This window comes from Pseudopipra pipra, chromosome 18, assembly GCF_036250125.1.
Source record: "Pseudopipra pipra isolate bDixPip1 chromosome 18, bDixPip1.hap1, whole genome shotgun sequence".
In the NCBI taxonomy this organism is placed as follows: Eukaryota; Metazoa; Chordata; class Aves; order Passeriformes; family Pipridae; genus Pseudopipra; species Pseudopipra pipra.
Window position 1 is genome coordinate 14,230,025 of NC_087566.1, and position 20,955 is coordinate 14,250,979.

At 47.6% G+C, this 20,955-nt stretch overlaps 2 protein-coding genes across 8 annotated transcripts in view; one reads left to right on the top strand and one right to left on the bottom strand.

The window, feature by feature from the left end:
- The window catches only part of GNB1L (G protein subunit beta 1 like), a 41,113-nt gene extending 32,906 nt beyond the window's left edge, over positions 1-8,207 (top strand). For both annotated transcript variants that reach the window (XM_064675309.1, XM_064675310.1), the window contains exons 6-7: positions 2,748-2,963; positions 7,514-8,207. In XM_064675309.1, the coding sequence (XP_064531379.1) occupies positions 2,748-2,963; positions 7,514-7,780 (483 nt within the window). In that variant the 3' untranslated portion in view covers positions 7,781-8,207. The remainder of the gene's footprint in view (positions 1-2,747; positions 2,964-7,513) is intronic.
- TBX1 (T-box transcription factor 1) overlaps positions 1-20,955 on the bottom strand; it is a 180,127-nt gene that overhangs the window by 10,232 nt on the left and 148,940 nt on the right. For 4 of the 6 annotated variants that reach the window (XM_064675307.1, XM_064675306.1, XM_064675304.1 and 1 more), the window contains 2 exons: positions 20,670-20,770; positions 17,630-19,971 (listed from right to left, as the gene is read on the bottom strand). In XM_064675307.1, the coding sequence (XP_064531377.1) occupies positions 19,544-19,971; positions 20,670-20,770 (529 nt within the window). In that variant the 3' untranslated portion in view covers positions 17,630-19,543. Of the gene's footprint in view, positions 1-17,629; positions 19,972-20,141; positions 20,771-20,955 lie in introns of those variants that run through there. The other 2 variants (XR_010435126.1, XM_064675308.1) reach the window with 2 other exon arrangements.

Sequence of the window (20,955 nt, forward strand, 5' to 3'; positions counted from 1 at the left end):
TGAGCTCAGGGACACAACAGCCAGCGGAACGAGGGACTGCTCTGCACAGCACAAGGCAACCGAGGCTCAGGGCAGGCTTCCCCTAAGCAATCAAAATGTTTATTTGGGTCGTTTTGAGCACTTTCTCCCCTAGTTTTCTAGGTCTATCCTTAAACATACTAGTTCATTCAGTAAGTTTTTTCTTGTGAAGATTTATAGTCTTAAATACAGCGTCCCTTCCGTTTCACACCTTCCTGCTATTACTAATTGGGTGGAGTAGGATTTGCAGGAGTAAGGACAGTCTTCCCTTAAATTTTGTGCTCTCCTTGGGGAAGGCATCGTGTTGCGTAACGGTGCAAACAAAATAATTCAGCGAGCAGAATACATGTCGAAACTGGAAACACCGAGTTATTACTTTATATAAACTGTGGCAATTATTCCTGTTGAGTTGACAGCAGATCACCTTTTCTTCCTTCCTTGACACTTATCCAAATGCAACAACAAGATGTTGTGCTTAGGAAGAGCAATGATTTATAATTGAACTTTCCTACTGGCACAGGACAGGCACGGTGAGATGTCTCCAGCAGTGTCCATCCCTGGAACTGCGATGGACAGGGCTGTGAGGGGAGCCTGCTGAGGTCTCAGCCTGAGATCTCCCCTGAGCTTTCCAGAGCTTTTATTGCTCAAGTTCATGTACTCATTGAAATATTACACTTCATGTGGTTAGCAAAGTCAGGAAGAAGCAGTGTGGGAGACTTTCATTTCACAGGAGACAGTACTTGGTTTTTAAAATAGACCAATCTTAGATCTCACTTGCAAATTACTGGTTTTCAAATCTAAGCTGAGATACCCACAACACAAAAAAAATATTTTTGCTTGGCATTTCTGGAAATGCTGAGCACTCACCTGTGTCTCCATCTGCACGAGGGCCCTGAGCTCCATGAGGGCTGTCTGGAGTAGGGAGAGGAGCCAACCCTGCCCCTCCATACCCCATTTCACTGGCTAATGACAGAAGAGCAGCACAAATAATTGTGGAGCTTTTTTATGCTTAAACTCGGGGCTTTTTTTAAACTTAAAAGTACCTGTGAAATACTTTATTTTGCCTTGAAGGTTTTATCGTTTATTAAATAAAATCTGGAATGTTCATTTAATTCAAATTTTTTAACTTTTCCTTGGTATGAAAAAGCAGATCCAAATACCTGATGAGTTAACATTAATTCACATGTATTTGACATATATTCATTGCTCTGATGTTATATTATTTTAGTAAATCAAAAATTTGACAGAAAAATTGTTCCCAGTTCTGGGCACTATGAGAGACCTGCTTTGTGGGCCTTTCTAGCCAGAGCATGCTCCCTACCTTTTCAAAGGAAAAGGGGTCTGAAAAGAAAGAAGGAGGTTCCTGCAAGATCCCAGGTGTGGACAGACCCCTTCAGAAGGATGATGTAGGGGATTTCCTACATTTCCAAGGATTTCCCCTTGGTTCCCTTCTCTTAAGGGGCAACAGTTCTTCCCTGCTCAGTGAGATCCTTTCCTCATTCAAACACTCCCCGGGGCTGAATAAGGTGAGGAAGCACAGGAGGCTGTTACCAGAGCTGTTTAACTCCCCCCAGGACAAATAAGGAGCAGTGGGAGAACAGTGTGGACCATAAATGAGGCAGTGAGCCTTTGGCCACTGCAGGTTTGTGTCATGGCACTGACAGCCAGCGAGCTTCACCTCAGTCAGTAATGTCATACTGGTAAAAATGAATTCTTTATGTCCTTTACCTTTGTTTTGAACTGAATACCAAGTAAACAAATCCTGTGGGAGCAGACAGTGTTTGGAAGCCTATTGGATACATTTCTTAGATGTGCCTACATGAGGTGGCCAGAGTCCCAGTGTCTATTTTGATGTTTCTTCTCCTATTGAAGAAATAACTGGCATTAACAGATGCCTCATTTTTAGTTGCTTTCATTGGGGATTTGCATCTTCACTCTTGTAACCAGTCACTGCTCATGGGATCATTAGTCTTTTGGCTGGAGCAATGATGAATATTTTCCTTAAGTGTGACACGTAATCCAGTAATGTTCCCTTCTTTGAGTTATTTCAGAGGCTTAAATAAATTAGGTGTCTGCCCAGGGTGCCGTGGCCTTTGGCCTGTGACATCATTAATCAAAAGAGCTTTCAATTGGTTACAGTAGGACTGGGGGCCCATTAACCCCTTGGTGCCTCAGTGTTCAGTGTTTTCCTTGGAGCACAGGATCCCCCTGTGTAACCCTGCCCTGGCAGTGTGGGACTGCAATCCTTGGCATGGCACTTCTGTCAGTGCCCACGAGGGCTGCAGTGCTTGACAGGAACTCCGTTACTCTGCAGAATTTTCTTTAAGAAGTGCAGACAAAGTTCAGACCATGAAGTAAAGCTCCTGAGAACTTCAGGCAGCCTCTTTTCAGGTGTTGCAGAGGGCAATAGTTTGGATTTTCAGAGAGAAATTTTCTCTATCTGTGTGTATATATGTGTGTGTGTACATTAGATATATATTATATATATAAAATTTAGAATTTAATCTGTAGATATAAACCCCCCCTAAGTTCATAGTACCTAGTACTGCCTTCTGTAAGTGGATGGACTCTCAGGATTTGACATTCACACTCCTAAACACTTTATCACTTCTACTCCAGTCAGCATTTTCATTTATTCTCTTGGCGCTTGGACTGGAACCTACCTCAGGATGGTAATTTTCCTAACAGACTATTTACTTCTCAAACAATTTTACTTTTTCCTTGATCAGCTCAGCTGTGGTTCCCAACCCTTGCTTCTGGCTGGCTATGAAGATGGATCAGTGGTCCTCTGGAATGTGACAATGGGAAAAGCGTTGAGCCAACTCATTTGCCACCAGGAGCCAGTGATGAGCCTCGACTTTGACTCGGAGAGGACCAAGGGGATCTCGGGCTCATCTGAAAAGGTGCTTTGCATCTGGAGCCTCAATGAGCAACAGAACCTCCAGGTCAGCATCACTGGCCCTCTAGTGTCATTTATCCCACTCTGCACTAACAGTTTGATAGACTAAAAAAATATTTAGTCATGAAGAGGAGTTGTTGCAGATCTCTAGCTAATTAATCACAGACTGGTTAGAATGTCTGTGCTATGTGACCAGACCTAGCAAAAGATGGTGAGGATTTAGAAAAAAAAGAAAAAAACCCCTCTCTCACATGTTTCTGGTTTTACCAAAGTTGCAACAGGCACACAGGCCTAGCATTACTCAAGCCATTGCCTCTGTATCTTCATTTATCACGTTAGTAGTATCGAGCTCTCGGAATGCCCTAAACATTATAAATGAGTTACAAAAATGAGAAACAAAGGATTGCTTTTCCAAAGGTTCTGCTTGAATGGCTAGAGCTTTCTTTCCACTGTGGGAAAGACAGAAGTATTCCATGAAATACTTCACAGAAAAAAGAGTAGGAGTAGCCCAAGAGGCACCAAGAGGACAAGAGGCTCAGGCAGCCACCTTCCTTTGGCACCTACAGAGCCCCACAGAGACACAACATCAGGCAGTTGGTGCACCAGTTTGTGCCCAGTGACACACCTGGAGAGGCTGGTTTAGGGGGAGACACCAGTTCAGTGAATGGCCATAAACACTGCTGGTATCTAGACAACCTTAGCAGGTGATCCAGCAGTGCCAAGGGGGAAGCAGGATTTACCCAGGTGTGGAAATGAAGCGCATAAATAAAGGCTCAGGAACATTAAAACAGCCAAAGCATCCCTCTCTCTTTAAAGTGGCAGTTGTCCCATGAACAAGGGGAAGGACCCTGTGTGCCCCACACCATCCTGGAGAAGAGAGCTGTGGATGCACCAGTTCATGGGAGAACAGTAATGGCTGTTCCAGCCACGTTGCAGCTTTTATGGAGATTTTTGTAGGTAATGCAGCAAGTTAGTGCTGTTTTCTGAATGGTGCTAGAGGAAGAAAAGGACATGCTGGGCCATCCAGCACTGACTTGTCACCAAGGGGTCACTACAAAGGTGTGGAGTGTGCAAGGCATCCCCACAGAGCCAGCTGCTGGGGCAGAGCGTGTGGGCAGTGTGGGGACACGGCCCCGGCCCGGCAGGGTCTGAGCTCACTGAACCTGCAGCACAGCAGGGAACAGGGCACTCGGGCTTGGAACGGGCAGGGAAGGTGTTCTGAGCCACAAGGCTGGGGCACAGTTGCCATGGTTTGCGTTTGTTGGGTTTTTTGGTGATCTTTGCCCAGCCTTTCTGCCACTACTGTCACCATCTGCACGTGGTGTCCTTAGCTCAGGGAAGGGGAAGGAAGGTCAGCAATCCCAGTAAGAAGCTTGGTATTGAGACTAGTTCTCTAAGGCCAAGGTGTCAGGAATCTGACACCAAGACAGCCTTCTTAAAGCTTCAGATACTCTGGTGCTGGAGAGGAGGTCGTTCCTTCATGTTAATTATAGCATAACTTTTTCCTAATTCAAAGGAAATATTGTTCTTCACAGCACATTCCAGTTATGAGTTAACCCTAATGGAGGGCTACAGGTACAACTCATGGGAAAAGCAGTTGTTCACCTGAAATGTTCCAGGTATTGTTTTTCATCAGGTATTCACATTCCCAGGAGATGCAGGATTAGCTACACCCTCAGCAGCTCACACAGAGATAGTAGCTTTTCTCAGAAGAAATTTAATGTCAAGTATTATAAGCTCCAAGCAATGTTCCTGTGCTCCATGCGAGTATGAATGCCCTAATAAAATGCATCTTTCATAGGAGAACTAGAGATTGTCAAGGACATAGATTAAGTTTTTTTCCACTATTGCATTAATAATATAAACCAGATGGGGATTTTTTTCCCTGACATTCCAGGTACCTGAGGTAATGGTAGACGTTGGAAAGCCACTCAGTGGCACATTATTTTTATTCTAAGAGGTTTTAATAAGTGAACGCGGGGCAGAGCTATCTGCCGGTGCAGAAATAATGATGCAATGATGGTGCTCAGCTCTGTTTGAAGTGGCAATGTTCCAGTGTGTCAATGAGGAGATGATGAAGGTAACTGCACAGTTTATTGCTATGGGGAAAGTTTGGGGTATTGTCTTCTACAGGAAAGTTGCTGAAATCATCACTGTCAGCAAATGCCGGGATTGGTTATGAGCCTTCTGATTTGGAGGAGATAGTGTAATTATGTGATGATGTTTGTGGTAGAATGTAGGAGGTAAACAGCTTCTGCAGGTGAATAAACAAAGCAGAACTAAGAAATCTGATAACCACAGAAGCTCCTTTATATATGACAAGAAAAAAAGTTCTATAAGATGTAATGTAAGTTTTGTTAGTTTGGTTGCTGAGGCTTTTCCCCCAAACACTAAAGCTTAGGCTGCTGCTATTTGGCTATTTTTCTAATAAGCAGAGGGCTTAAAGACATGCTTTGGGTGTAGATGCAGGTGTCCTTTGGCTGAAAGCAGCTCACCTGTTTTTACCTCTTTGTTTTCTTAATTACAAGCTGGTTTTCTGGTTAGGGAATGATGTTGGTATGCATTAGACTACTGTAGTTAGTGACTTAGTGTAGTAAGTCCCTGGATGGCACAAATGCTGGCACTAGGATTTCACCTGGCTGCATATACCTTGAGCAAGGTGTTGCTTTGCTCCTGTGTTTGCAGATCATGCACAAATGCCCCTGTTCCTCCTGCTGCGCAGCCACAGGCAGGGCCGTGCCAGGCTCCGTTCAAGCCGTGGCTTGCTGAGTGCTGTGTCTCCCTGGTGCTCTCTGGATCCTGCCCAGGAACTGCCAGGAATGATGGCAGCACCACACCTGGGCCTGGCTGCAGCCAGTAGCCAACGATCCCAGAGCAAGGCCCAGCTGGCACTGCCAGGCTGGTGAGGGAAGGAACAAATCCTTCCTTCCCAGGACACTTAGGCCCACAGAAATTCCACTGAGGCCGTGCTGCATGAGCCTAACCTGGGGGGCTTGGAACACAAGCACTAACCAAACACAGGTTTGACAGTGGCAGCCCCACAAAAAGGCCCCCATACAGCCTCCTGCTGCTCATTAGGCTTGAGCAAAACTTGCTGTCCTCTTCTGAATTGGTTGGAGACACATTCTCCAGGTTCTCTTTAAAAGAGGAATGTGTGGAGCAAGTAAGAAGCATGTCAAGTTTCATTTAGCCTTTTTTCTCATCAAACTGCACACTTCTTCTGTTTGAGTATGTAGGTAGGGCAGTTGTTACACAGTTGAAAAATAATTGCTTATGGCTTTGTGTCTGTAAGATTCCAGATATGTTCAACTGCATCCGAAACTAACTTTGACCAACATTTCTGGAGTTTTCTATGCCCAGTGTAAAGGTTAAAGTCATCTGCTGTTAATTTGTTCTCTGTAATCCTGTGCTAACTGTGTATCGTGGAATGTCCTTCAAGGGGGAAAGCTGCTCCCATGGAATGTGCTTGTCAATCCCTTCCCACCTGAGACAAACAGCAAACACCAAGTGTATTAAAACAGGCACTGGAGGATATTGGGCTTTAGCACAGGACAGCTCCAGACTCGGGCTTAAGTAGAGAGACAGTGACAAAACAAACACATCCTTTCCACCTGTGCTGATAAATAACTGTGGTTCTGGGCCAGGGTCACACCACAGGTGCCTTTGCCACTGTGACAAGAGCTGGGCTGTTCCAACACACACACACACATTCTGTGTGTGTCTCAGAGCCAGAGTGCTCACTGATACAAGTTACCTGAGGGGAGAGCAGCAAACGTACTATATTAAGCTTTTTTTCTGCGCTTCAAGAGAAGCTTGTGTCAGTGAAGTGAAAACTTTTCTTTCCAAGGGCTAAGTCCTCTGCAGCCCCAGTGCCTCCTGAAGGAAGCCCAATGCCTTCCAGTGTAATTGTGCCCCTCAGAAACGTGTTCCCCAGTAGTCTCCAAACAGCAACAAAAGGCTCCCCAGATTGAAATCAATAACTTGGTCATAATCCCCTTCTTGGAATTTGGTGTAAATAAAAGTCTCTTGAGAAGGAGTACTGGAAATACAGATTTCCTGACACTGTAACCCAATTCCTGGAAACATTCCTTTCTCAAGTCTGAGGTAGATGCTATAACAGCTTATTGGGGGTTTTCTGGGGGGCCACAGTAGTAGAAATGAGTAGCAGGTACTCATCAGCTCCAAATCTCAGCCTGGGAATATTGCAGAAGCAGGGAAAATATATGGCCTTAGCTCTGAACATTGCAGTTCATGCAAGCATAGCTGGAAGAAAAGGGCACAGCTGTGTAGTCTGGTGCTCAAAACCTTGACTCAGAGTTTTACTTCAGACAGAATATAAATTTCAATGCAAAATGAACTAAAAACATAAAGGGTTTATTTTTAGACAATGGTGCTGGAGGTGGGAAAGCTCAAGGTAAAGGTGTTTTCCATCTCTGTCTACAGTTGTTCTCCCTAAACACCATCCCCCTGTGGTGAAGAGCTCCACACTGTGTGACACGGGTGTGTATGGGTGGGCACTACACCTGCTAAGGTGCCAAAAGGTTCTTTCTCTTCTGTTTTGAACAATTGGAACTCAGCTGTGACTTTTTCACCCAGGCTTACAAAACACATGAACTTGTCAACGCTGGCATATCTGACATCACCATCCGTCCAGACAAGAAGATTTTAGCAACAGCAGGGTGGGATCATCGCATCAGGATCTTTGGCTGGAAAAAACTGAAGCCCTTAGCAGTGCTGGACTATCACACAGCAACTGTCCACTGTGTGTCCTTCTCGGAGCACAGGGACCCCCGGGAGAGGCTGCTGGCAGCCGGCTCCAGGGACCAGCGCATCAGCCTCTGGTCGCTGTACAGCCAGAGCTGACACTGCAGGGACGGGCAGCACTGCGGACACTGAACTCACACCTGCGTGGAGGGAGCTCGGAGCATCTGTCTCCAGGCTGAAGAGAGTCCCAGGTTAATTCCTAATGCTGCCTGTTTAAGCTGCAAATTTTGTTTTCCAGAGAAGGATTTTTAAAATCCATAACAAGCAGAAAAAGGCCAGTCACAAACAAAGACACAGAACCAAGTTGCTTTGGGTTCTGCTACAGGTTTTGCAACAGCTTTTCTTTGGCAGGTTGCTGAAATAACTTGTGCCATTATCTCTTGTGAAAAAGGACTGGAATCCCTCAAACTGTGGTGGGGGCAGAATACATCTGTTTGTAAGCCATTTATGTAACCAAGAATTTGAATCAGTGCAAAATATCACTCTTTCTTGAAAATTTATACCCATTAAACCACCTCCAGTGGTTTCTCATTGTCAGTTACTTTTTCTTCCCTGTAACTGAAAGGCTATCAGAACAACCTTGATTTGTTCACACTTCTGTCAAGTTTCTAACTTAAACCAACAGCCAGGAATGTGACTAGGGACGGCCTTTGGCACTTATGAATTTCATTATGTCTCCTGTCACCTCAAGCCTCACAATTAATCACAAGAAAGAAAGGGAAAAATCTTCCCCTGCACTGCACTGCAAAGCTGTGCAAAGCCCTTTCCAGAGCAGTGCTAAATCCTTCCCACAGACCGACGAGCTGAAGGATTTGAACTCAGCAATCCAATTAGCGCCCTTCTCCTTGGAGAGTTCGGGGTAGGTCTCAGCATGGCAAGTCTGGGATTCAGCCACACAGCTCTCATTAACATTTAGGGGAAGTGCTGGGGTAAATCCCTACCCACACGGTGCAAATGGCTCCGTTAACTTGTCATCTCTAGGGTTGTGGAAGCTAAAGTTCATTCACAAGGGTTTTTTGTTTGACTCATGAAGCAGCATTTCCATTCTTCTGAGGCATTTTAGACACCCCCCCCCCGTGTGTTCAGAGCCACAGTACTGCTGGATTGGGTCACAAAGCTGCAGTGGCAACTGTGTCCAGGCTGGGCACTGTTGATACTTATTGGAAATAATTGTTTCTGCACTATAAAGACCTGGAAATCAAAGAAAAAGGCACCAAAAGTGCAGTGAACAGCAACATCAAAGACTTTAGAAATTATTTCAGGACAAACACACATGGAAATTAAGGTCTGGGTCTGTTACCCAGCTGTGCTTTGCAGGCAGAGAATACTGCTGGACTGAAAGCCTTAAGCACCCAGCCTGGTGTTCTTTCCATTAAAACAGAATCAGGATACTGTTGCCAGGCTTTTCTAAATAAAATGTGGCCTTACACATTTTGGAGTGTAATGACAGTTTAAATAATGCATTTCTTTGATTATTTCTTTACTATTCAGTAGCTGCATGGAGGATCACATTGCAGTTGAAAGTTAAAGCCTAATTTTGAGTGATCCCAAGTCAAGGGGAGGTGATGGTGTTCATTACATCTACCAGACACAGTTGCACAAAGTGCTCCACCTCCATCCCTCATCCCCTCCCACACAGAGGAGGAGCTGCTCCCACTGCACACGCTGCTCCAGCCTGTGGAATGAGGGGCCATCTCCACAAAGCTGCTGCTGGAAGAGACCTTTCCTTTTGTTCTTTTCCCCCTTTCTTAAATAAGTCAGAACTGACAAAGAAACAATGCAATGAATAACTAGAGAAAGCACTGCTGAGTGTGGTCCAGGGACCCGTCCCAGGGAGTTGGCAAAGCTCCCACGGGGCTGTCCTGTCAGGACACACCACACTGGCCTGGGGGTGCCAGGGGGTGCAAGAGTTCCTGTCCAGCCTGCACTGCTGGGCAGTGCCCAGTGCCTGCAGGGTTACTGCTCATCCAGCAGGAAAGGAATCTGGGGCTCGCCCACCTTGGGCAATGGTTACTGCAGCAAATGAGAAGAGCCTGGCCCTGGCAGAGCAGTAACTCATCCTTTGGACAGGAAGGCTCTGTGCCACAGAGCGCAGTGACAGCGTGGGGAAGGTGGTTTCCAGACTGACTGATGCAAACCTGCAGCACTTGGGGCAGCTCCACGCTCAGCACACCCTTGTTCTGAGTGCCAGTGAGGAGCACCTGATGCTGCAGGGACACTGAGGTGCCAAGGCGTGGCTCCTGCTCCTGGCACAGCTGGCTCACAGCCACCCCTGCAGCTCGAGCCCTCGGGCCCAGAGCAGAGACCTCTGCACCTTACAGCCACTCAGCAAACAACTGCTCATCAAACACTGCACTGGCACAGTGGCAGCCCCCTGGCAAGAAAGGATTAATACCCCGTGCCTCCTGAAAGTCAGGAATTCTGGAGTATACGATTTTCCCTAAAAAATGCCATTTACTGTCAATGTCTGTGTCTAAAGTCGTTGTGGAGACTCATAAGGGATATTTAGATTTACGAATAGGTCCTTTGGAAGATACTCTTAAAGATGAGTATGTGCTGCCACATCTAACACTGCCTTTTGCTGGGAGTTAAATATTTATATTTGTCTGATTAGGTAGAGTTAAAAATAAACTTAGTCATGCAAGTACAAATTGAAAATGAGGGCATGAACTGCATCTCACTACCAGGCAGACACAGAGGTAAAGAATTTCATCAGCTTCAAGAGGAAGGACACAGGTTGCAGAGCTGCTTGCAAGAACAGACCCATCCTATACTTCCCATTACCAAAGCACTATCCAGCTCATACTTTTGCACATTACAGTTAATTCATTAACACTTTACATCACTACTGATTTTATTTAAACACCCAATAAACAGATTTCTCTTTCACATTATAGTTTCCTTGAAATGAACAACCAGACTACATTAGTCTGATTTAGAGTTGAGCCTAAATACCATTGTTGGATTGTGAATTAGAGTCTTCTAAAATTTTATATCCTTAAGGAACTAACCTGGACTTCGCCAAAAAATGATTTCCAACAGGAAGGACAGTCTATATTGCTATAGACTGTAAAACACAGTTGTCTGAGTATAATTGTAAAATACAGTTGTCTGATTGCATCTATTAAAGTAACAACTTTTTTAATTAAAAAAAAATAATTTCCAGCTCGTTACAATTGTGCCATGAGCACGGTTATCACCCGAGATTTCAGCTGACTTGCTCAGCAGGAAGGCTGGGAGTGAAGAGCCACCTTAAGCTGCTGGAGTGAGTTCTGGAATCTCACCTGCCAGTAAGGAACAGGGCTAGCCTGTACCTGGTCTCAAGGATTCAGGAGTGAAGGTGATGACAGCTAAATTATTACAAAAGGCTTCCTCCCAAGAATCACTGTCTTTGGCACTGTGAGAGGAAGAAAGCAACCAGCATTCGTAAACTAACAGAAATAAATCCCAAACAGCAGCATTTGTGCAGCCATTACATGGAATATTTATCACCACTGGAATGAATGGTGATCTCTGACCCTCTAACATTATTTGCAAATGAACCCATTAGTTAAACCCCTTTCTCTTATCAGTACATGAGCCATAAAGCATTGCAGTCCTAAGTGTAGATGAGCAAGGAAAGAGGAGATTAATTGTATTTGTAGTAATGAGTGAAAAAGGAAGTAGGCTGGGGGCCTGCAATGAGACAGTTGTTAAATTTAGCCTTATGCAATGCAATTGCTTCAGCAAGCCAATAAATTATTCTCTGCAGCTTGACTTGGATTGTTGCAAAGGTTTGAGTTTAAAAAGGCAGATTTTTATAGTTAAGTTAATACTGGTTTCTGGACTGCTTTTTGTTTTTAGCACGTTTAAGATGCATCTACAAAGCCAACTTACAAATTAATAAATCTTTCCTTTAATTCAGTCTGCCAAGAACAAAGATAGAACACTGACTACTGCAGGAGCCATGTTAGTGATGTAAACCAAAGGAGTGGGGATTAACCAAGGATTACCGAGCACTAAATCAATGTGTTTCCTTTTCTGGCTGTGTGTCTGTGGTGTGGATCATTACATAAAACATGGCCCAGGACTGCCTGGATGATACCAGACACTGTTCCAGCAGTGCTGGGACACACACAGCTGGATGTGGAAGCACCACCACTGTGCTCCCAAGGCAGTGACAGTGCTCACTAAAGCAGAAGGCACCGGGGCTTCTGTTGCTCTCCAGTATCCTGAAATTCCAGCCTGGGTCCCCCTACTAGAGTAGTTTTTCCAAGTAAACTGGACTGTGTTTATCCATGTCCTACTCTTCTGGGGCATGCTGGAGGTTTCCTTTATAACATGAAGAAAACTATCCAGAATTAAGATCATACTGGGGGATTTTGGCAGCTGTCACAGTATCAAATTAAATGAAAACATAATGAAAACATAATCTCTTAGCTGTGAATGTTTTGCTCACCTGATTATTGGTATGAACAATATCTGTATGTCCTGTCAGCAGTGCTATGCACTGCTTTATTCTGACTTACCTCAGAGGAATTCAATTTGCAGTTTGGTATTAGAAGAGGAGGAGAAAGGGGAATGAGGGTGTAAATCAAAACAAAGAAGCAACCCGTCCCTCTGAGTTCAGTGATATGAAGATTCTGGAAAGCACAAAGGGCCTTGGAGCAAACCACCTCCAGCAGTGGCCAGATTCCTAATGGGAAAAAGACAAGGATGGCAGGAATAGTGGAACCCTACAGTGATAGGTCTGTCTTTTGAAACTTGTACACCAGCTCATTTCAGTTTCAGAAGTATTTGCTTTTAATTCTCCAGCATCCTTTTTAAAGGTGTTGGAACATAGGAAATCCTCTGAAACACAGCCTACACCTCTAAATAAGGCTGTGTTCACCCAGAGGAGTGTGGACTTATTTCTCTGCTATGAAGAGTCATAACACCAGAGGCTGCACTGCCACAGGGGACAGCACTGGGAGGGACTGAGGTCCTGAAGCAGCCACATGCACTGCAGAACCATCCCAGAGCAGTATTAACTATCTTCTTACAGAAGAGTGACATGACAGTGAAAAAAATTAATTCTAGCAATTATATGTTGCAAATTGAAGTTCTAATAATAAAAAAAAAAAAAAGGAAGAAAAAAAGCTGTTACATTACACTGAGATTACAGCTAGATGCTGTTTTCTCCTAGTTTTTATTCCCGGGATACATAAATGAGGGCAGTGAAAAGCTATAGAAACCCTTTGGTGCTTTCTGGACAGCAATGAGCTCCCTTTCCTGCCAGCAGCAGGGTTGACTGATCCTGACTATGTGCAGATCAGGGAATCTAGGGAGGATGCTAAAATGCTGGCTGTTATTCTGCTCCATAGCTCTGGCATCCCATGCAAGCCAAAGTACATTTTCCAGGCACCCACTGCTTGCTATAAACACATCCTGGCCCAGGTAAGAAGAAAGTGGGTGTGCTGGGCCTATGGAATAACTTTAAACACGGCAGAGAACGTGGCCATGGCATTTGTCCTGATGGGAATTCAAAACCTGCCGATACGAGATCCCAGTGATTCATGGATGCATTGTCTCTGTGATGGAAAAGGGTCCAGGCTGCTCTCACCAGAACACTGAGGGGAAGAATTGTCTGCTCAGATGGTTTTGCCTCAGATATTTTGATGGCATGCAGACCTGGCATCCTGCTAAATTGAGACATTGAGTCTTTATAGTTTTATCTCTTGAGCCCATCTGGTTTGAAGCAGTTGACAACAAGCAGGAAAGGGAACAGAATGAAAGACTCACTTTATGTTTGCTGAAATAAAAGCAATGTGTAAGGCAGTGCTCAGTGAGGGGCTGCTGCACTCACCCCTCACCACCCTGTGCCCTGCTCAGAGGGTTGGAACAGGACAGCTCCGCTGCAGCCCCTGCCCTCCCTCCCTCGGGGCAGCTCACCCCACAGCCCTGCCCTGCTGGGGCAGCTCACCCCACAGCCCTGCTCTGCAGCTCACCCCACAGCCCTGCTCTGCAGCTCACCCCACAGCCCTGCTCTGCAGCTCACCCCACAGCCCTGCCCTGCTGGGGCAGCCAGGCTGGAACACCGAGGGACAAGGGGAACCAACCACCTGCCCCCGGAGCGAGGGACAACAGGAGCACGAAGCAAGGGGTGAAAACCCAAACACAAAAGCAGAGCCCCCGTCCACCAGGCAAGCTAAAACCACTGACAAAACTGGCCCTGCAAACACCACCCACAAAGGTGCTTCTGGAAATTTTACATGTCGTTTATCCTGGGTTTAACTTCCTGTTGGCAGTTCCCAGCCCAGGGGAGTCCCTCTGAGTCCCTGGCACTGTGCACCCCCCTGCTGCAGGCAGGTTCCAGTACAGCGTGGCCCCGAGGTGTCCCTCCCTGCCCCGGGAGCACCCGCCGGGTCAGTTCCCACAACAAGCTCTGGGGAGGAGGACTCTGCTGTGCAGCTCTGTCCCCTCACACAATTAGGTCCTAAAGGTGACTTTTCTGGCTTTTGTTCTTAATCACTTTGTTACTAGTTCAAATTTGTAATTTTAACCTAAATAGAAGTGAGTGATTTATTGTAATTGTTTTGTATAGGCTGCTCTTAATAAGCTTTTTTTTAAATCTGGAAAAACATTTAATTTCCCATATGGAAAGAACACATTTATCATACTTTACTCAGATATACTTGGCCAACTATTGCACATATATGCAAAACATATGTGACAAATTCAAGGCTGAATTTCATAAAACAGAAATGCTATGAAATGTGATATAATAAATATATTACGCAGACATATGTGGCCAATTTATAAAACTATGGTATCTTTGGTAAATTTATAATAGGTCATTTCTATTAATGGAGGGGAAGGAGTGCGTTTTTTCTGGCATGTGCAACACACACAGTACTTTACACAGACAGTGGGGCTTCAGAGAGCACAAACACACACAGTGTATATGTGTCATGTCTGTGTTCTTCAAAATTAATGTATATCTATGTTTTTGCATTGATCGTGTGTGCAACATACCGGGCAGGAAAAAAAAGTATGACACTATTGTTGGCGATTTGCAAAGCTGTGATACACGAGCCGGTTCCCCCAGGCAGTGTCCCTGCAGGGTCCCACTGTAACAGTTTTATGTGCACGTGCTGTGCTCGTGATAATGGCAGTAACAGAAATCTTGGGGTACGGTCACTGTCATCTAGTTGTGTCAAACACCAGTGTAAGTTAAATATCTTACCGACTAATTTAATTAGAATAATTAAGTGAAGAAAATAAATGCATACATTTAGAAGACCGTTGCATTCATACACGTACTGCCCTGTACATGAGCAGACTGGACTCTTCCTAACACCAGCTTATAGCAACAGCTGAACCATTCCTGGCTGAGTCTCACTCACAGGTTACTGCCCCTCCTCGACTATGCCTGCGTGCCCCAAAGATCCATTCTTTGCTTTATAAAACGAATCTATATTTTCCTCTCCGATGGCGTATTCGCAAGCTGTGCAAAAGCTCTCCCAGGACTGGTTTTCCGCGCGGGCAGGACCCACGGCGTGCCATGCCCGGCTCTTCCCTCTGGAGGGAGCCGGCTCTTCAGGCAGGGCGGGCCGCAGCGAGCGCAGCATCCTCCTCCTCGGGGCGAGTCCTGCCCGGTACCCGCGGCCCCGGCTGACCCGGGGCACACCAGGGCCTCCCCGCCTGCACTGGCAGTGCCGCACGGACGGCGGGTCCGCCCGGAGCCCCCGCGGCCCCAGAAATGCTGCAGCGAAACCGCCTTTCTTGCAGCCCAGCAGGAACACGAGCGAGGGCAAAGCACCGAGCAGCAGCACGGCCGTGGCACACACGCTCGGCCCCCTCCAGCCCAGTTCAACGGGCTCACGGCAGCTTTGGAGCTCCTGGGCTGAAGGTGCTGAAACCTGCTCTGCAAGTACTGCTTCGTTTGCTCCTCCTGACTCCTCCGGGCAGCAGGGCTCACCTTCCACCCCCAACCCTAACCTGTGGGTGCCTAACTCGCTTCCAGTGGCTACTTTACACTGGCAGAACATTACACAGCACGACTGAACCTGCTCTTCTTATTCCTTCCAGTCCAGATGGAGGTGTGACTGCCCCTTGGTGAGGGATCCAGCACCACGGGCTGACATGCACTCACTGGACAGCAGGAGGTCTGTCTGGGGGGAAGGACAGCACTCCAGCCGAGGGAGCCCTGAGCCACAGCTCCTCTGGAGGGGTGCACTGTGAGCCCCTAGCTCAAGGCAGACCCCAGTGCCCCAGCAGCCTGGTGCCTGCAGAACACCTTTTTATGCTTACTGCAGTCCTCGAGTCATTCTCCACTCTGCAAGCAACTCTTACACACACTGTCCCACGAAGGAAGCCAAAGCAGTTACTCCCCTAGCCATGGCCATGTGTACATGTGCTTGGGACTGACTGAAGAGATGCCAACACCCCAGGATGCTGAGAGGGATCTGCTGGGGACCACCTTCAAAGTTCTAGCCAAAGCACTTCTGGGATTTCCCCAAAGAGGAGGAAAGACTGAAGTGAATATCCATGAAGTGTGTAAACAGTGTGCATGACCACCACAAGCACACACAAGTCTCATCCCCATGCTCCTATCCTACACTGAAGTTAGTCAGATCCACTAGCATGGAAAAAATAAAACCAACAACAGCAAAAAGCCATTTCTGAAAACTGTGTTTGGGGTAAGTGATCAAACCAAAGCCGCCCTTGTTTCACCAGCCTACTCCTGTATTTATCCACTGAGCTAAGTGATGTGGTTTTCAGACCTCTGGAGCAATCAGTAAACTCAGCGTGTACCTCTGGAAAATAGAGCTACGTGGCTAATTTATTCTCTAGCCCTGTTTGGAAGAGAAAAGGGTGCTTGTACCCTCCGTGCTTGGGCCTGTTTTACCAGCAGCTTTCAAACACCGTGTTCCGTGTGACTTGAGGTGACACAAGTGGAAGCATTGTCTGGAAATAGTGCCGCCTTCTTCCCAAAAATGTGCTCTGGGCCTTGGTGACAGTGGGTACTGAGTGAAGTTTAACCAGACATGTAAGCAAATCATACAAAGTCATTTGCCAAATGAATCTGCAATACACAGATAAGGCTTGACTATATTTTCACTAACTGGCTGACAGGCGACCAATCTGAAATTAAAGTGTTACACATTTTCTGTGACTTCCAAAACGCTTCTACTGGTCAATGTGCAGTTATGGGGTTTGTGTTTGTTTGAAGGGGATTTTTTGTTGTGATAGAAAATAACCCTTTTTGCTTTCCATATCTGTAACACTTCCTTCCATGAGATGGACACAGCAATGGAAGAAGGGACGCTGGTCAAAGTCCCAAGGGATCTTGATTTAAGGATTAAAACATGAGAAGAAATGGACTGCTAATATGTTTCATGCTAATATATCTAAGGACCTTGCATGTTCATGGCCTAAAAGCAAGGCTGGAAGTACCATTTTCATAGTTCAGACTGTAGCCTTGACACAGCTGCCAGTTCCCCCCTTCCCATTCAGCCCCAGGACTTCTGTAGTGGATCTTTAGCACAGAGGACAGACCAGTGATCCTAAAGGGCCCACTGCCCACAGCCATGGGTTGAGGATCTGTGATCCTCTCTTCCAACAAAGAGAAAATTAAAATTCCTACAGTCAAGACAAGGACCTTGAGCCACTTTTGGTAAGAGCACAGCTTAGTCCTGGCACCTTGGGTTGCTCTCGGTGTGTTTAAAGAAAACAGTGCTTACCAAAACAAGCAGATCTGTTTCCACCGGGGAACCCCAACCTTGCAAGCTGTTGGGTGGTGACAGATCACCACAACCACGCGCAGCTGGGGCAGCCAGGGACAGCAGGGAGGGAGGAATGACCTAGGAGAGTCACTGTTTGCTCACACTAAAATCCCTCCTTATTTAAATGACCTCATTTTGTAGGGGAGGTTTATACTTCAGAGCAGACAAACTGACAAATATACACAAATAATCAAACAAGAAGTGAAGGAAAGAAAGAAGAGGAAAAATATTTATAAATGTCACTGTCCAACTTTTCAATTTAAATGAAATAAGATTATCTACATATATCTACAAATATCTACATGTATCTACACTGTTTGCAGATATGATTTCTTTGGTTGTCTTCACTTTTTTTCCTATGCTCCAACTATTAAGAAAAAAAAGTGTTTGCATAATCTTTGAAAGAAATAATAAATATAACAACTTCATTAAACGTTTGACCAAAGCTTTGGCACTAATCAGTTTACAGATAACAAATCATAGTGAAAACTCTGAAATAACAGCGGCAAAGCAATAGAGCACATCCGAGAGCCATTTCCCACTGACTAATAATAAGCACAAGGCTGTTTGACATCAACCTTTCTGAGAACATTAATTATGGTTTAGTCAGACACTAAGAACCTCAAAATTCACTGCAAATGTCAAATAAAATACATATTTCTTGCACAAGACTTTTTCATGGATCCAGATATATTTTTTTAAACAGAAAAAAGAATTACATAAAATATTAATGGTAGCCTGTATCCCTTCTTAAACCCTTCGAAAAAGTTTTGGAAGCCCAAAGCCCACTGCCAGAGACAAAATAAACATTGCTATTAACACTGCCACCTGCACAAGGGAAAGAACACGTTTTAAAGGGTTTGTAATGAAAATGCACAAACATGGGTGAATAGAGGTCTTTAAAAAAACATAAACCCCTTCTTTTCATAGAGTCACATGGAAGAATCAGAAAAGTGTTCATAATACTGTATACCAACACAGCTTAGGAGCTGCTCAAAACCTTCTCTGAACACAAAGGGACTGCCTTCGGTGAACATCTGAAAACAGAAACCAACTTCTCCAAACACATCACCGGAGAAACTGTGATGAACAGGGCCATCCCTACGACAGCAACGAACGACTACTGAAGGAGAATATTAAAGGAAGAAGAAAAAAGTACTTACCAGCATTAAGAGGGGAGATGCAGGAAGCAGGTAGGTGTAGAACGGGTGCTTTGGGATTACTGCAGTTTGGGTCAGCCAAATATAAGGGGTGAGGCAGACTGAGAAAAAACCCTGAAGTCCCTCTAAAAGGCACCTCCACAGGAGAGTATCAAGAGCTCGGGAAGGGACGCAGGAAGGCAGGAGTGTGGGGCTGCCTGGGAAGGGGGTGAGAACACACAGCCTAAACCCTGCAGGTACCCCCCCCCCCCCCAGGCTGGTTTTTAAACCTTTGCATCTGTTGTTGTGAAAACAAGACACACGTACGTGGCTGTCCTCTTGGCCACGGGCCCTTCTCAACAGCTCCAGAAAGTGCTGTTGTGGTTAAGGCACCCCCGTGAACCCCAAAACTCACGGGAGGGTCAGGGCCGGAGGAGAAGTGGGAAATCTGTTCTGGCAGTGAGGATCCCAAGCGTTCCCTTGCCCTCAAAGAACCACCTGAGCCACCCGCGAATGAGGCCTCGGTGTGCCCAGGTGGGAGAGACCGGCCCCGCGACACCCCCGCACCGGCGGCACCCCCGCTCCGCCCTCGGACACCCGCGGCCGACCGGCCGGGCACGAGCCGCTTCGCCGCCGCTCCCGCCCTCCCGGCCTGGGTGCCCGGCGCGGGCGGAGGCGCCGGGAGATAAGGACATATGGCTTCATTTATCAAAGTGCAGCCGCGGTCTCTCCGCGATGGCGGCCCCGGCACCGCCGCCCTCACGGCCCCCGACGGGCGGGTCACCCCGCGACGGCACCGCCGCCCTCACGGCTCTGTCCGCGATGGCGCCCCGGCCCCTCACGGCCCGCGTGGGCCCGGCCGCCGCCGATTGGGCGCTGCAGCTGTCAATCAGGTGGCGCCGGCCTATCGGGTGTCTGGAGGGGCGGGAGGCGAGCGCGGCGGGCGGTGTCCGTGCGGGGCCGGTCCCGCGGCCCCGTTACCGCGGTCCGTACTCGTAGCCCGCGGGCGCCCCGGCCGGCGAGTACATGTTGGCGGCCGCCGCGGCCGCGGCCGCCGCGTTCATGTGGTGGTGGTGGTGGTGGTGGTAGCCGTGCCCGCGGATGCTGGGCAGGGGGTAGGGCGCGGGCCGGCTCTTGGCGCCCAGGTAGTGGTCGTAGGCGGCCGGCGGGTACTTGTAGGGGTGGTGGTGCAGCGGCTCGGACGCGGCGGGCTCCAGGCGCAGTTCGTGGTGCGGGGGGCTCGGCCGGCCGCCCCCCGGCCCGGACAGCGGCACCAGCCCGCCGGGCCCGCCGGGCAGCGCGGGGCTGAGCACGCGGGACATGAGCTGCTGGTGCGCGGCCTCCGCCTGGTGCAGCCCCGTCCCGCCCGCCTCCCGCTCGAAGTCCCGCCGGCTCTCGGCAGCATCTGCGGGGGACACACCGTCAGCATCCCGGCACGCGGGGGAGAGGAGCGGGGGGAACGGCGGCGCTGCGAGCGGGGCTGGCGGGACGGGACCTTCTGACTGCGATAAATGGAGCTGAATTGACTGACAAGCTGGTGCACGCCTGACATTTTTGCAATTGTGTAACACTAAATAAATACAGACTTCCCTTTATTTTGCAGGCCCGGAGTGTGTTTTGGAAGAAAGGCATTCGGTTGTCTTTGCAGTTGTTTGCTCTGGGTAATGGAAAAGCAGTCAATGGGCAGAGGTGCTGTTCGACCTGACTGCAGCTCCTGAATGGAGCGGGTGGGCCCTGACCGTGATGCCGAGGCACATTAAAAGGGCAATGCGAGGGGGAGCCCGTGGCCAGCACTGCATCCCTGCCTGAAAAGCTGAGTTTGCTGCCAAAAAGTCGAAAAGGGGACACTAAAGGCAAAGGGTGGTATTTTCTAAAGCAGCAAACTTGCTTGAGTACAACAGTCAGTGCTGTAGTCCGAGCAAGAATTAATTAGGCTATGAAGTGGCTATTTTTGTTCAAAAAACGGGCAGCAGTGCAAAGCTGGTTAGCAGTGGGGCTGTGCACCAGCATGAGGAGCAAAGCTGGCCCCGAACATGCATGTGGGGGCCGTGCAGGCCAGCAGGGCCCAGGTGACGGGCTGGCCTGGCCAGTGGGGGCTCTCACCTTTCTCTGTCCCATTCTGGTGGGCCGGGGAAGAGACTGGATTCCGGGATCTGGCAAAAGCACTCATGAGAGGAAGAGCCCCTGGCCTGTGGTTCCTGGGCCTGGAAGAAGAAATGGAGAAGTGACACAGAGCCAATGGTCCAATGGAAAGAACACTTGGAACGTTGCTGCTGTGAGCTGCAGCTGGCAAATGGGGCCCCACACAGTGTCTCCCAAACTCCCTGCAGGCCTTGTGCAAATGTAAGCTGGGCAGGTGCATATGAAATGGGATGGGAGTGGGGTGTAG